The sequence below is a fragment of the Apus apus genome, chromosome 5, assembly GCF_020740795.1.
Source record: "Apus apus isolate bApuApu2 chromosome 5, bApuApu2.pri.cur, whole genome shotgun sequence".
Classification (NCBI taxonomy): Eukaryota; Metazoa; Chordata; class Aves; order Apodiformes; family Apodidae; genus Apus; species Apus apus.
In genome coordinates, this window is record NC_067286.1 from 55618091 (window position 1) to 55635257 (window position 17167).

The 17167-nt window shown below is 42.0% G+C and overlaps 1 protein-coding gene across 16 annotated transcripts in view; it reads left to right on the forward strand.

Moving 5' to 3' along the window:
• MARK3 (microtubule affinity regulating kinase 3) overlaps positions 1 to 7267 on the forward strand; it is a 61970-nt gene extending 54703 nt beyond the window's left edge. For 9 of the 16 annotated variants that reach the window (XM_051622511.1, XM_051622512.1, XM_051622513.1 and 6 more), the window contains 2 exons: positions 4069 to 4113; positions 6303 to 7267. In XM_051622511.1, coding sequence (XP_051478471.1) covers positions 4069 to 4113; positions 6303 to 6648 — 391 coding nt within the window. In that variant the 3' untranslated portion in view covers positions 6649 to 7267. The remainder of the gene's footprint in view (positions 1 to 4068; positions 4114 to 6302) is intronic. The other 7 variants (XM_051622515.1, XM_051622516.1, XM_051622522.1 and 4 more) reach the window with 1 other exon arrangement.
• Positions 7268 to 17167: the final 9900 nt, after the last annotated feature.

The window sequence follows — 17167 nt, forward strand, 5'->3', positions numbered from 1 at the left end:
AACACCGTTGTGAATCTTAACAGATTTATATGGAAGATTGAATGAAGATGCAATGGCTGCATATTTATTTTAAAATGGGATGCATTTGCTGAAGTGAATTGCAGCTGAAGTGGAAATAGAGTACTTCACTTACAATCAAAAAACCTAGCATCTATGCAAATTTATTAACAAAAGAGAAAAGCTCAAAAGTCCGATTTGCTTTTCAAGGCCAAAGGATTGAGTTTAGTTTTACAATTTTGGAATGAATCGAGCTGCTGTGAATCTTTTAGTCTGTTCTGACTTACGAAAGTAGGTTATACAATTTCGATCCACAGGTAAATTTTCCAGTAGAATTTTGTCATACTCTGGTTAAATCATGTCATGGAGCTTCTTAAAGGGTTGTACTTTCAATTGCAAACTATTTAGCAAAAATTAGAGAGACAGGGGCAAGAAACATCTATTTAACTTTCAAAACTCAAGACTGTGAATGTAATTTGGAGTTTGTCAAACCATTTCAAGGAAATATTAAGATCAGGGAGATCAGAGATACGTAAATTGCTGTTTCAATTTGGGTTTATTATGTACAGTCTGAGTCAAAAGGTACTTCCCTGGTTAACTGAGTAGATTCAACACCACTGTAATAATAACCAGGGCTCTTCCAAACATGACTGTGTTTAGAACCAGCATTGGTTGGGTTGGCTGGCATTGTCACAGCTGAGAAAAGGAACAGGCACCAACTGTTCCTTAAGGAAAGAAACCATCCAGCACTGTATACAGATGGACCTGAGCACAGCAACAGCTTTTAACTCAATATGCATCATGAGCTGTGGGGTGCATGCCACTTTGTAAGAGGGAGCTTTCAGCAACCTGTAGTCACATTCCATGTAAGAAACAAAGGATTGTGATTTGTGCAACCTCCACAACTGGATGCATATACCTTTCTTAATCTGCTGCTCTGAGGAGAGGCTAAATTGCTAATATGAGTACAGTTTTAAATTAGAGTTACTGTTCAAATTTGAGACTTTAAAGGTACATTTAAAGGTACATTTTAAAATATTTTTTTATTTCCTTTGACTTGGGGCTGGGAATCCTACCCTATTGTGAAAATAGCTGCAGCAGTGTCTATGAATGTATTTTGAAGAGATTTGCAAAGTCTTGCACCACCTACACAGGACCAGACTGTGCTTTTGAAATTCCATTTTAAGCGTGTGTGGTGTCCCTCTTACCTGATCTGTATATAGGTACAAATTTAAATAAATGTTGAGGGTTTTGGTAACTTTGTTTTGTATGCTATGAATCTTACCTAAATTCACTATCTTTGATATGGAAAGAACTACTGTAACCCAATAGCACATGTGTAGTGCTGCAGCATCATTCTAGGGAGCTGAACCAAATCAGATAATCAGTCACTCCTTTTTAAACTACTGACTTACAGTATTGTACTTGGTGCACAGAGGTATAAGATAGATATCTCTTGTACCATGCCCTGTCCTTGCCAATCTTCATATTGTGAAAGTCTTAATTTTTTTCCTGACAGCAGAAATCACTTTGTTCTGAATTGTATTGCAGCATCTTTTCTCCATTGCCATAAATTGGTCTTATTTTAGCGTCTTGCACTTCTTGCTGGTTTTCTGTATCTTTTTAGGCAGTTTTATTTGTGCTTATTTGGATTTTTATCACAGAGTATACAAAGATGTAAAGAAAAAATAACATAGAATAACTCAGAACAGATGTATGGAAACATTCTGATTTTTAAATGCTTTTCACAGACAATAATAGCAAAGCCCATGAAGGAGATAGTGTACAGGCATTGCATGACAAATGAGAACTTTTCTATATATATATTTGTTCCATTCTCAAGACCAAGGAGTGTCTTGGACCATGAAATTAATTTATGCAAAAATACAAGCAAAAGCAGAAAATTTATAACACAAACTAGCAGTTTGCAGTTCCCACAGAAGTGAAGGTTATATTTGCAGTGAGGCCTCAGGGCTGCATCTGACTTGCAGCCCCATGAAAACAATACTGGCAGTACAGTAAGTGACTGTTCCCAAGGCACCAGTGCTGGGCTGCAGAACTGGACTATAACCACGTCCTTCATGAAGGGAGGAGTGTCTAGAAAGACTGGCACAGCTCTCCAGAGCTTGGCATGATGGCTCAGATTTGAAGGTGCATGTCATCAAATGAAGTTCCTGCTGCTAAAATGAACAGAACACTGATGCATGGAAAAACTGAGCAAAGTAAGGATTTTCTGAGAGGCTTCCATGAACATGTGTGTATTATTTCAGAGTGGTAGGTATTTTGTAAATAATCTTTCTTAGATTCAGACTGCAGTGATTTAGAAACTGAAGAATTAGGCTTAATTTAAACCTAAAAAGAGTCTGAGAACATGCCATTAACAGTAAGACTTTTAATTGTTGGGAAGACCAGTTATGATCCCATTTTCTACAACCTTTGGCACATTTAAATCTTAAGATGTTGTCTGTCTCTTTAAAGTTCAGGTGCTCCCAATTTTCCAGTTATACAGTATATTCAAGTTTGTTGCTGCTTTGCCCAGTAAAATGAGCCTTTCCAAGATCATCTGAAGAGTGTGGATTTGTTCACTTGGTACATGTGGTGGTTCACTCCCCACCTACCTCATCTCAGGTCTACAGAGTTATCATAAAGGATGAGTTCATGGACTGTGTATGCAGACCTTATAAATCCACTTTATCCTATATCCTCCGTAGCAAAGTAGCACATCATCTTAATCTGCCTACTAGAATGATCATCAGTGCCATTGACTTTTTAAACTGTTGTCAGACTCCTAAAACGCACATTACCAAGTATCAGCTGCAGTCAGATACTTGGGAGATGGGGAGGGCTGCAGGCTCTGAGCCAGTTGTGCTCCTGTGTTAGCAAGAACAACAATTTTCCCCCTCTTCTTAAAAAAAGTTGAATTTTAACAGTTGTATATAATATTGTGCTATGATGAAAATTACTATCATTAAAAACACTCTTTGAAGTGCTAGAGCAGGGTTGTGCTATCACAGTGCCTGTACCCTGTGGTAGGGACTACACAGTCATCTTCCAAACCTGTTCCCTCTGCAACCCTCAAAACAAAGGAAATGAGGAAGTTAAGCCAGGTAACACCCCACACAAGCTGATAATATAATAATACTGTACATAAAAAAAAAAGCTGTCTTACATTCCTATCCCTACACACCTGTCAACCAAACTGCTTTAATAGCTGACATTTTTCAGTGAAGCCATGTACTAGCTTAGAGTAGGCTTGATAAGAACCTTTTAGCTTCCCTGCAAGCAGAATTAACACTGAGATGTAGAACCGTGGTACTGCAGCAATGGGAAGGTAAAGTGGTTTTCCTCCTCAATACTACTTGATACTGGATTTTAAAAAAACAGTAGTGATCAGCAGTGTTGCTTTAAGCAGTGCAAAACAGCTTAAGTTTACTCAGATGTTGAAAATGTGTCAGTGAGGGAATAAATAGGATGGACTCACAACTTGAGAAATCTTGGATTTACTTCCAAGTCTTGGCTAAAATATATACAAGTCTTGTTTCTTTTGCTCTAAGGTATTGTTTAAACACCTTATACCTCAGATTTTATGTGCATGCCAAGACACGAGGTAACCAGGCTTGTCTGTAAATACTGTTTCAAATATATATTGTATTACCAGACAAAACTCCCAATTATTTTTAGGCTAATTGTATTATTTCTCTTTTAGGAGGTTCTTACTAAATAATACAGTAACTTCAATATGATTTGTAACTTTAGTTTAACATTTTCTGCTTTTAGAAGTTCAGCTTTACTCAGTGAGTTCTACAGTATTAATGTATATAAACATACACTGTAAAAGTTAGTTATGGTCTTTTTAAAAATGAGCTTATAGACTTCCATTTGGCTTGACCATGTTATGTTCTGAATTTGGTCTTACCTATGAAGTTCTTTACATCTTTGTTACTTTGTATTTTGACATACCTTTGGTATGATTGCAGTATCTTTTAGTAGCTGCTCAGATATTGTATATTGTAGTGTAAGATTTGTCTTCTCTTTCCCACTTCCTTTTGCTTCTGCATTCTTTTCAATGAGGCTCCCGACTGAATATGAGAGGAACGGGAGATTTGAGGGCTCAAGGTGAGGGTAAAATTTTTGTTTAAAATGTTACTTAGGTGAGTTTGAACCTTTCTTCCTGTGATTATGTGGCATAGTGGCTTCAGACAGCAGCTTTTGTTTTGTGTAAGGCTTTGAAACTAAACAAAGAAGCATTTTTGTCTGCAAAACTGCTGTAAAAGCATTGACTGACTTGGTTCTAAACTTTCATCTTTCCTGTTGCCTTTTCCCTTGTGTGTTTTTTTTTGCATCTTAGTCATTATAATTTGTTGTCTTGCAGGCATGTAGGTAAGTGATCTCTAGTGAGGCTGCATATATGTGGAAGAGCCACTGAAGAGTGATATTTCTCATTTCCAAAATCACAGATTGTTAAACAGCGTTACACTATTCTTCCAAAATCTGCATATCAAAAAGTACTAGAAATTCTAAAACTTGTGCTGGTTCTGCTGCTTTCAAGTAGAAAAGCTTTCAAAAATAAAATGAACGTTGAATAGAAGTTTATCCCCTCTGCCCCCTTTACAACTCTATTAAATTAAAGCCTCAAAGTTAAAACAAAGTATTCTTTAATTTGCTTGCTAAATTTTATAACATGGCAAATCACATACCTGGATTTGACAGCATAATCCTATGACTCACAATTACTGGAAGTCTTTCTAACAGAATGTAAAATTATGAAATAGGGTGGTTTGAGAGATAATTATTTAGTTTTGACCTTGCTGTCACTTTTTAACTTTTTCATAATTGCTTGCTTAATGGTGATAGAAGAAAAGCATTGTATGACCAGAAATTCATTGCCAACTATTTTAAAGAGCAGCTTGACTTAATATTGTAAATTGAGTTTTGAAGTTGAAGGTGAGACCTAAATTGCATGGTTTGGGGTCACTTAGGTATTTTCAGAAAATATTTCAGCATGACAGTGGATATATTTAGATCTCTTGCCCAGAGAATGAATAAACTTTCAAGATGCAACTGACAACATGCAAATATTCATAAAACAAATCTGCCATCTTTTCTCTTGGAGGCCCAAATCTAGTTCCTTATTCTTTAGCTGCCTTACCACTGATTTTAATTGAAGTAGAAGGAAGAATAACCACAAACTAGAAATTTCTGGAACACTTCTTTTCTTTGTCCTGGATAACTTTATTTATCCTTACCAAAGGAAAAGCTTTTATTATTTAAAAAAAAAAGTAAGAAAAAAAAGTTGCAGCCTCAGTATTTTGTGCTTTATGTCTTAAAACTGTGACAGGAACCCTCTTATTTGATGTCTTTACTAATAACATTGATGAGGTGTCTTACAGTGGCTCCCAGCTCTTTCCTGCATTTGAGCCTCAAGAACACTTACTTGCGTAGCTCATAGCTGCAAAAGATTTCATCTCTTTACCTCTGTCAGTTGTTGGTAGTAAACAATTTACTGCCCAAGTTAGAGACGGGGTATTTCCTCCCTGTTGAAGGTCATCCCAGTAGCCTACAATGTGGTGAGTCTCTAGTGACCATCTCAAACACTTACCAGTGCAGGAAGGCCAGAGTGAAACCAAACCCACGCAGAACTGGGCAGCACACGTTGGCCCTGGGGCGGTAGGTAGGGTGACCACTGGCAGGGTCCCCTGGCTCAGCTTTCCTTCCACCTGGTTGCATCTACTAGGCATGTCATGGGCCCTCCTGGTGCTAGATCTCCAACCTGCTGCACTGGAGCAGGTGCAGAGGAACCTGCAGATGTTTCTGCATGGGCTCACCCCGTTTGTGTTTGAGTGGCTGCTTCCCACGACCTGGCACTCCCACCCTCTTGTCACAAGTCCAGAGTAACTCTGGATTCTCCAGAATTCATTCTCTCTTTGAATGTTCCAGAAACTTCTAGCGCAGAGGTGGTGTTTCAGCTGTCCACATGGCCCAAGAAGAGGGGTTTGAGCAGAACCTGCCTTAAAATCAAGTTGCAGGCGATGCATGTAGTTCTGCCTCCACCAGGTCATTTCCCTCCTGATGCCAGTGACTTCCAGTTGTGCCACCCTTCGTACCATACCTTCGTTTCAGCCCCAACAGCTAATGCTTCACCTTGACTGTGTGTTTGTACAGCAGCCAGGGGTGTTGCTCTCAGCCAAGGGTCTCTAGATGTTGCTCTCATACCAGTAGTGTCTGTGGAGTGTTAGTTTGCTTCACTAACCTGAAAGGTGGAGAAGGCAGCTGGCCCTGCTCAGTAATAAATTCCTGTCTTTCAGCCGCAATGTAGCTGTGGATCAGAAGGACGAGAACAAGGAAGCCAAGCCTCGGTCGCTGCGTTTTACCTGGAGCATGAAAACCACCAGCTCCATGGATCCCAATGACATGATGAGGGAAATCCGGAAGGTCCTGGATGCCAATAATTGTGACTATGAACAAAGAGAGCGTTTCTTGCTTTTCTGTGTCCATGGAGATGGGCACGCGGAAAACCTTGTACAGTGGGAGATGGAGGTCTGTAAACTGCCAAGACTGTCCCTGAATGGAGTTCGCTTTAAGCGGATATCGGGAACATCCATAGCTTTTAAAAACATTGCTTCCAAAATTGCCAATGAATTAAAGCTGTAACAAGAAAAATAGTTAAGTTGTAAATTAGTTAGCAATTTCAAGTGTTTTTGAGAATTCCGATGGAAATGTATAGAATAACATTTAGGCAATAACTTCTGCATCCTTCTGAATAGTGATATTAAAAAAAAAAAAGCTGCTGAGCTGGGAGGGAGAGTTGGACTTTTTTATAAGTGCACTACAGCATTAAAGTTGCCTACTATGTAAAATATTACCCCTTCTGCTTTATTTCCATTGCTCCTAAGTCTTTGACAACAAATTGAAACACAGAATATATTCATTTAACTGTGCCTCCTGTTTGTGTGGACGTGTGAATGTACAGTATGTGTGTATAATATATAAAGTATTATATGTAAACAATTCATTTACAACATCGAGCTGTACCAGTACCTCTTTTTGGGCTAATTTTGGTGCTAAAAATTGAAATGGCCAAGGAGGAGACACTTGAGTTAATATTTAAAATAACTGAAGCGATAACCAGTAAATGCAGGTTTACAGTTCACTGCTTTGTTAAGGAAAAAAAAAGTGTGTGAAGGGTTTGGATTTACGGTTGTGAACATTATTAGTCCTGTTTTCTAAGTAGATCTCATGAGATTATTAAAAATTCACTTTTACTGAGTAAGTCTTGCATTATATTTTGCCCACCTATTTATTATTTAAGTCTGAATCACATTTTAAAAATGTAGTTGATTTGTGCATTAAAAATATTTGGGTAAACGCTTCCATTCTTCTGCTTCTGCTAAACTACTAAGATTGTATCTTTGTCCTTTTGGCTTATGAGCATGGATTGCAGCTGAGAACACTTTTCTGGTGTTCCACTGCTGCTCTACAGCATGAGGCAATCTAAAAGGATGTGCTTACTAGTGACTTCTTCTTTCAGACCAAGTTCTCCACGTTAAACTAGGTCAGGCTGATCCCAAGCACAAAAGGACTCTCAAATGACCATATTTTGATGCAGGTCACCGTGTCCCGGTTGGTGCCGGGCTGAAGTGTTGCTGCAGGTGTGGTGGCAGTACTGTCCTTGGATTACTGGGTGCACACAGTCGTGAAACCCACAAGTGGGAATCAAATTGGCTGCTGATCTCTGTTGTGATTTCCAACTTACTAAACTACAGCCGGTAGCAGTAGCAATGAAACACTTTCCCTTGCAGCTCTCTTCCAGTGTGCTTCCACTTGGCTCTGGTTGTCTTGCTTCTGGTGGCTTTGTGCCAGTTGTGTCTCTAGCTTCTGCTGCAGGGGGAGTCCACAGCTGCTTTTTAAATGTGCAGTGTGGAAACCCACCCTTGGTGAACTCTCTGATAGCCAACTAGCTTTCTGTAGGACATGAAGCTATTCTGGGATGGTCCCCACTTTTTAACTGCTGTGGTGAGCCGGATTTAATTTTGCAAACTAGAATGAAGAGATTTCTTCATGTGTTGCTTCCTACTGATACTCTGTTCATTTCATCAAGGACTTCTGTAGATAATATCCCACATTATCTACTTGATTTTTTTGTGTTAATGTTTTATGGTTATATTTCAGTGAAGCACTTAAGCATGTACTTAATGTGTGCTTTAAACTGGAGCCTAAATTTGCATTTTAATTTTGCAGTGAGCTAATAGTTATAGTACACAGTTAAGATTTGACCCGAGGTGAAAATGCAAAATCCTTGCTATTTTGCAGATTAGTTCTTGTGATCTGTAGTCTGTGAAGGCAGCAGACTTCCACTCTCTTTCCCTAAGCATTGATATTGATTATGCTAGTTTAAAGGGTAATCATAGTTGTTAAATGTAGTAAATATTCCTGAATTTGCATTTTATTCTCTGTATATCCTGTATCACACCATGGCTTGAGAACTCCAGGTGCTGCCTGGTCCTTTCAGTGCTCTGCCCATGCCTGTGCTGCTCAGTATGGTTTTTTCCATGAAAACTCCATTTTGTAATAGCAATAAGACATTTCAGGGCAGTCATTGTACTTTCTCAGGTGAATGGTCACCTGTCCTTTCACTTCTTACATTTTAAGCACTCCTCCAAATGTATTTTTTTCACCTGGCAGTGCACTTTGTTGTCTGAACTGAAAAAAGTGTTCTGATAAATGATGTAAATCTGTATTCGATGGAAGTTCCAAAAGGCTTCATATTAAATGTTTTCTGAAATACTCTCTTCCTACTTCACCTGTTAAGTATTAATTGCTTCTAGAAAGTGCACAAGTACCACACTTCAGATATTTAAAGTTTATACCTAAGTATTTTTCTTAATGTGTTCTCGAAAGTTTCTTTCAGAGTAAAATCTGTGTTTGAGGCACTGAAAAAAAAAATTATAATCAGAAACAGATTTTTAACAGCCTTCTTCTCAAATGCCTTGTAAAATTACCATGTTGCAAGAATATGCCCTTGTTTCTTTAGTGTACTGCATGCTTACTGTTCAAGCCCCTAGGAGTTGCCTGGAAAAGAAAACTGCTTTCTTCAGCTCTCCAAATCAGAGACAAACTCCTTCCTGAACACAGACCTTTTACTTGTTTTCCTTGGGGACCCACGTAGGTTTATCAGCACTGTTCTTGGTAGGGCTCTGCAGAACTACAACTGGGTTTTCTGTTCTTTGGAGTCAAGTTTTAAAAATAATGGGGGCTCAGTGTGTGGTTGCAGCAGGCAGAGGCATTTTGAGATGTGTGTCTAGCAACCAAGAAGTGGTTTTCTGTAATGGCCTGGCTGGTGTCCTGGAACGTGTGTTCTGAATGGTGTGTTGGGAGGGGGTTGCAGTGAGCTTATGACCAAAGGTTTGCACCCCTGAAACTCATGTCATCCAGTTCTGAAGAGGTCCCTTGGTTGCTGGGTAGGAGAGAGAAAAATGTCATCAGAGTTTGGGTTGGGGGGCACTGACTGCTTTAAGAAAGTTTTTAGAGAATAAATAAATGAAAAAAAAATCTGAACACTGAGCAGGAATAAACAAGTTCAGATACACTTTCCTGTACCTTAGGTGCTCTCAAGCATTTCAGTCTATTTTACCTCTTCAGAAGGTCTCGGGTCCTTGACAATGTTGAGAGAAATAGAGGGAGTTAGAGGAACAGCTAGTCCTGCTAGTTTAAGTGCTTTGCTTATTACTTCTGTGCAAGCTAAAGCTTGGATATTGGCAGCCAGTTCAGTATTTGTGGGTTCAGAGATTTTCAGTACAGATTTGAGCAAGGTTCACCTTTTTCTCTTGCACTACAGTGAAATTTCAAGATCAAATGTAGTAAGATACTATATCCCTTTTTTTTTAATTACAGCATTTTTGTCAAGACAGATTATTTAAAAGAGATAATCTTAAATTAGTATCCACATGTTTATGTTAAAGAAATTGATAGGTTCAGGAGTCCTAGTCATATGCAAAGATTGTAGCAGATCTGGAATTTAAATAAAGAAATCTCCAATTCATTGAAAAGCTCAGCTATACATGGGCCTATTGGGATAATGTGTAGAGACTTTTAATCAGTCTTTCCCGCAGCTGCTGTGTCATACATCATGTGGATTGCAATTTAATTAGGACTGCAGCCAAACCAGAGAACCATTTTCTCTGTTATGCCCTGGACTGGAGCAGCAGTATCTACACAGTTGCTTTGAGTCAAAACCCGCTCGCTTGTGCTGCTGTTGGTGCCTGAAGGGCTTGGGTATCTCCTGGGTAGGGGCAGAGGCTGCTATGAGCTCGTGTCCTTCCCTGAAGTTCAGGGGTAGGGTGTCTGGCTGCTTCTTGCTGTGCAGTCTGTGATGAGCTATCCATGACTGTCTTTTCTTTGTAACCTGAAGAGTTAAATATTTAGAGTGTCTTGGCAGTAGCTGGCATTTCTGGTATTTGGGGGGGTTCCTGCTAAAGTAAGATTTTCTTTTCTAATTCACATTGCAGATGTTTAGGAAATTCTAAATGCAGTTTGGGAAAGCTGGTCTCCCTGTATATTAATGTTTCATTTTAAACATACAAATGTGTAGTTTCCTGTATTTCCAGCTGTCATTGTAATAGAATTTCTTTAAGTTTTCATAGAAAATCCCCGGATCTTCCATGTAGAGTTAGGTTCACATTATTACAGATCACTGGTGCTGCCAGTTAAACCCCCAGCCTGACATTGTGATGAATTGTGGTTGTGAAAATCCCACCTTTGAGTGGAATTTTTCTCTCTGGTAGCAGTTGTTTCATTGATGTCACCACTGGCCATTATTCCATCGCTTCAGAGAACAAAAGGTTATCTGACAGGAAGATGCCCAAGTTTTGGATAAAAGCTCAGCCTGGTGCAATGAATAAGAATTTTTTAAAAGTCACACTTCTTAAAGGCCCATCAGGGTCCTTTGGAACAGCGGCAGTAAATGCTGAGGGAGAAGTCCAAGAAATATGACATGGATGTACTAACTAGGATATAGTAACTATGTGTGCTTCTGACAAATTAAGAGCAGAAAAAGGCTAACCCTTAAGCTTCCTCAAGGGTTTGTGTCTTCCTGTTCCTGCTGGTCTCTTCTTAATCTGCTACTAGGTGCTGCCTGCAGGCAAAAGGACTGAATAAAATGAGCAAAACCATAGTCTCTCTTCATCCAGTGCTCCTGAAGTTGAAATAATGCCATATTTCAGACAAAATAATTTGAAAGACCCTTAACTCTTCTTTTTTAAGTTTCTAAGAATGTTTTAACCTTTGTTACAACCAATCGCTGTAAACAGAGTTGTGTCAAGACTTAAGACTATGAATCCTGTAAGTGTCTGTGCACAGAAGCCATATTCAGGGCATTAACTGCTAGCTGTGAGTTCAGCCTCACCTGCAAGTACCGTTAACACTTTGTAGTGGTTGTGAATTAGCAGGCAAGATGTTTATTGCAGGAAAAAAAAAAAAAGCTTTTGCTTATTTTTCTGCTTATGTGTGTTGAGTACTTTGGACCTGTGTTCTGAGACTGGGAAGTAAAATTCATGCAGAGTGGCCATGGTTATGGTTGCTGTGGGAACCACAGCATTGAATTTCAAGGCGTAGAAATGTTGCAGTTCTCAGTCATCCCATTAAGACCCTTCTGTTATCATTTAATAATAGCCATATGAAATCCAGGGTGTGAAACCAAAATACTCATGCAGTTCATTTTTCCTTGTAGTTGCTGATCACACTGAATGTATTAGATGAATAAAAATCAGATACTCAAATATCTCACCATGAAAATAATTCTTTTAAAGCATATGGGAATGCAAAATCAGAAAGTTAAGTGCTACTGATGTTACAGTCACACGGTTTTCAGTCATTTGTCAATCTTGAGGTAAAGTCCTTCTCATTTGGAAGTGTCTCTTACCAGGACCTCAGCTCTGTGTGAGCTCTGTAGTCAAATGCAAACAGCAGAGTCTTTTTAACTGTAGAGTTATTTCCTCTCCCAGCTTACCATGGAGTGGAGTGCTTTCACATGTGTTTCCACATAGATGGAAAAACCACCAGCCTGTAAGGACCTGGGAGACACTAGAAAGCGTGGGTTTGTGTTGTCGTGTGCCTGTGGTGCCCAAAGGACCAGAAGCAGGGGCCGGTGGTGTGGGGCACAAGGGAGGGAGGGGGACTGGACGGACGGATGGATGGATGGATGGATGGTTCCCTCTGCGAGGACAGGCGAGCTGCAGCGGGACGTTGCAATGTCTGCAGTGGCCACAGGATGTCTCCCAAATGCAGAAACACGGCTCTGGTTGGTGCTCATCTGGAGTATTTTTAGAAAAGAGCTCCAAGGATCACTTCCTCCATGCAGAGTGGCGATTTCACATCGGTTATCAGCGTTAGCATCTGCTCGGATAACTCTGACTTATTGTTAAAAGCACTAGGGGGAAAAATACTACAAAATGTTGATGGAAGTTGCGTGTTTTTCAGGTTTAAAAATACCCTGATGCTCCATTGAGCTTTCCATGATGTTTTATTGCTTTCAGAGCTGAGGTGCAATTAGATGGTATTTAGCTTTGCCATGAAAAACCTGTAGGACTTTAAAATCCTTTTCCACTTCTTTGTCAAGCCTTGTTCTATCTCCTTTCCTAGAAAATGGCCATGCTGGGCAGCAGGCTTTTCTGCTGAGAAAGGCAGAAGAAATATTGAATATTTAAATCAATTTCCAGCCTTTTAAAAAGTAAGAATATTTGTTTTCCTGTTCAGAAATTTAATTACTGAAGCTATTTTGCTGTTCATCCTTTACTAATCAGTATAATCAAGACTGTAAATTGCAGCCAGCGTCTTCTTAAATAATCTGGAATCGCTTGCCATTTATATTTTGCTGTACTAAGTAACTCTAAAGCTTTAAGCCTGGCATTTTCCATGCCTGCAATCTCTTTTAATCTTTCAACAAATCTTGTCCCTTGTGCTTCAAGTAGGCAAGAAGTGAAACTTCCATATTTGCTCAGGGTTTTTTTTTTTCCAAACAACATATTTTGCTGCATGCATGGCCATGGGATGGGAGCAGCAAAAGCAGAATTTTGCTGTTGGGAAGTTCTTTTCCTTGTCATCCATCTGGGAGCAGCCACCAGAACTCAACTAAGTGCAAGGTTGTAGCAAATGGTTGAATTCAGAGCAGTCCCTAGGATGAGGAGGAAGGAAAGTCATCTCTTCTGGATTAACTCAGTTCCTAGGGTGCTCTCCACACGGCTCGTTATGACATCAAACACCTCATCAGAATGTATACTTAATGAGATGTATTCTGTAATGCATACAGGGCCTGCACAGTGGTGGGCAATGTGTATGACAAAAAAAATGCCCCAGCAAGGACCTGTGTGGGCTCTCTCTGCTAATGAGCAGGGGCAGGACTGTCTTGTTGTGGCTCTCCAGGGAGCAGCCAGCTCTCACTGCAAGACCTCTCCATAGGCAGGAGGGAAAGCTTACCCTGGCTGTGTTGCTGTCCATTTTTCTCTTTGCTGGCCCTTTTGGTTCTGTTTAGGAGAGGCATTAAAAGGAGTATTGCAGGGTGTAAAGGTGGGGATGGTGGGAGCTGAACCAGTGGCAGAAGAGAGGCTTGATGAGCACCATCTCCAGTGGCCCCTGGTTTGTGTCTGAGGCTTGTGGACCATTTCTCATACCATTTCACACTCTTTGTTGGTGCAAACAGCTCTTGGGGTGAATCTGCAGCTCACAGGGGCTTCACAGAAAGGCCTATTCCTCCTTTGAGCTCTATCTTCAGGGGTCTTGCAGGGATGTTTATCTCCAGTCCAGCCACCCACCCTGGTTGAAGCTGGTTGGCAGGTTCAGCAGCTACAGGGAGGACAGATCAAGGGGACAGGAGCAGGTGGCTACACAGGCTTGTTTCTCTGGGAAACCAGCCTAAACTGTGACAGTTCACAGCAGGGAACAGATCTGCCCATCAAGAGGCAGTTCTCCTTAAAAGGTCACTTTTCAGGTCAGAGTTGTGCTTGGGGTGAATCTTGATGGAACTGGGATGGATTCTGCTGTGCACAAAAGGGAGCCAGGCTCTACTCTGTGCAGCTGATGACTTGGAAACTTAAAAAACAGACTGTCCTCCAATTTTCTTTCTGTTCCTGACGTAATTAGCTTGGTCTGCCAGGGTGAGTGTTGCATGATGCAAGAGAGATATTTTTTTTTCCCCCTGGCTATTTTGCATCTCACTAATTCTGCTGAAGAAGTGAGGAAATGTGGAACCACCTTTGCAAAGCAGTAACAGCAAAAGCAGTGGCAAAAGTGTTGATCAAGGATAAAAATAAAACAGAGGGACGAGAGCCAAAGTTTATGGGGAGACACACTGTTTATTTAACCAGAATCCAGCATCTCTCATTGACTTCCTGTTACCTCTACCTTACCCTCCCCTTCTGTCCTCTGACAGCATGTGAGAATGGAGAATATTTCATCCATGCCTTGGTTTGTCACTCAGATGATGCCTTTTTCCAGTTTCCTGGATGGCTTGGAAGCAGCAGCGTTCAGCGTTTCACTGCAAAGCTGAGTTTCATTGATTTAGCAGCTGAGTTTGGGGAAGGCGGGATGAAAACAAGTCCTAAATTTGGACTGAACCAAAGATAGACATGCTGCTAAATGGAAAAAAAAAAAACAAAAAACAAAACAACCTGGAAGTAAGGCTCTGGATCAGCATGGTACTGCACTGAAATTTGTGGTGATGCTGATGGCACCTGTCACGCTCACTGCTGTAACTTGCCCGTTCATCTCATGGCACATGCAGGTGTCCTGGCTGGGGACACAGGGAGCATGCTGACAGGCACCTCTTCTGCTGTGCCAGCTGGTTGTGGAGAAATGGGGGTTTGTGCTTCTAAATTCACTGGTGATAGAGTAGCCCTGCAGGAAGGGCATTGCAGAGGTTGGAGGCCAAATTTTGACCTCTGAAAGGGTCTGATCCCACCCCCCTCTCCCATGTGCTGTGTGGGACACAGTTGGGGCTCTTCTTTCTCCTGCCAGCAGTGCTCAACCTTGGCAGCTTATCAGAGTAAGGAGTGTATGCCTGGAGACAGAAAATGGGAATTTCTTGCCCTTCATTAGCAAGTCTAAGCTATGCTGGCCTGCTCCAACCAGAGGTCTTGAGAGATCTCCATCTACACAGCTTCAGTCTGCAGAAGCCCAGTGGCCTGAGAGGTAGGAGACCCTGATTCAGTTTGAAAGTGCCTTCCCCCAGAATATAGGAAGAAAAGTAAGGAAGTGTATCAAGGGAAGGGAGTCCTGGTCCATCTCTGTTGTGAGTTCAGGGCTGTTTTTCCGACAGCTCAAACCTTTCTACTAACATCTGCTCAGATTTGTGTGTACATCTTAGTACGATATCCAAATCTTTACTGAACCCTTTGCTGGGGCTGCGATACCTGAAGCTGTATCTTCTGCCCAGCCTGGGCACCCTGCAGCCTGACAGGGGATGCAAATCCAGGTGCTTCCACTTCTCCATGTCTGCACCAATGCCACTGTCAGTCTTTTCACATGAAATTAGTGCAGAAGCCAGCTCTGCAGATGACAGCAAACTGAGCATGCACCGTTAACGTTCATTGCTGTAACGTGCTCTTTCTTTAATTAGCATATGGACAAGCATTCTGGTTGGAGACATCAACATGTGGGTCATCCTGGCAGCCGCCTCATTGTGCAGTATTGGCTGTATTGAACTGTCCATGCTAGAGAAGGATTTTCTGGACTCTTCACGTGCTGCTGTGGAACACGCTGAAGGAGCCGAGCTCTGCAGGTTTGTGTAAATGCAGCACAGAAGAGGAGGCACTCCCAGTCCTGATGGTAACTACCTAAGCTGGATTGCCCAACATTCATGCTCATATGCAGAGGCTGAAGCCTCTTCCCTGAGCCTGACACCCACCTGGCTGTAGAGCACCCTCCAGCCTGGCCTCCTGGTGCAAGGGAGAAGCTCAGGCAGCTTCTGCAGCAAAAACCTTCCTTCTGCAGCTTAGGAGGACCTCCACCAGCTTTCCTGTGCTCTGATGAAGGGCTTGTGCCCATTTAGAAATCAGTGTATGCACAGAGGATGGGGGTGACCAGCGAATCTCAGCTCCTAGACCAGTTCTTCAGACTAGAGCAGCAAGCTGTCTGTGCTCACCTGGTGTTGAGCCTAAAGGGTGCCTAGCCTCCTGTTTCTGGGGCAGGCAGCAAAGGAAATGAGGTGTTAAACTCAGTAGGAGCTAGAACACAGCCCTTCTCAGCCTTGATGCCACTGGAGACAAAGAGGCCTGCCAGCAATCCCACTCACCAGCTGCTGTGTGGAAAATCCTGGATTTGGCTCAGATTCAGGAAAAGGTACTAAAATCTGTCTTTGCAGGTGACAGGGTCCCTAACTAGGCCATCTCCTGAAGCAGGAGACTGAGCAGAAGTGGAGCCAAGCACAGAAGAGGAAAGTGATCTGATCTCTGTTTCTGTTCTGTTTTCAAGTAGATAGAATTGATCAATGGATTGGAAAACGGAGTAGCAGCAGTTCCCTCTCTCAGCACCCTCCTCCCGTGCACGGCTGGAGGGTTGGGTCAGTTTTTAGGACAGTCACTTGTTTTTTCTCCTCCCTGTCTAGTGCTCATAGCAGGGGTCTCCTCATGCTGCACCCCTCTGGGGCAATCCCCAAAACCAAAGCATGGTCACCCCTGCTGCCTCCCCACAGCAAGGATCCAGCCTGGCAGGTGCAGGGCAGGACCCACAAGAAATCAGATCACGCACCAGCACACCCCTCTCCACAAAAAAGCAGCCCTGCCTGCTGCCATCTTACCCAGTGTGGCAGCAGCTGTGGCTGGCAGGGGTGGGTGCTGCCCCAGGGCAGAGGCTGGAGGGTGAAGGACAAACCACTGCCTAGTTGGAGCAAAAAGCCTCTTCCTATCTCAGCTGGTTTCATTTCTCTTTTCTGGCCTCAATCCAGGCTGGGTTGGGGACGGGACACTTCCTAGCCCTGGTTTCTTGTCTCATTGCTTAGACCAACTTCTCCTTTGGATGGCTGGATGCCCTTCTGCTGGCCACTCCTGGGAAGGACCTTCCTTGTGGGCCAGGCTCTGGCCTCTGTGCGAAAGAGGAAGGGAAGGTCCTGGCCTCACACACGGGGAGTGGTGCTGCTTGTGCAAGTGTCTGTCACAAGGCAGGAAGAGTAGGAGTCAGCCTT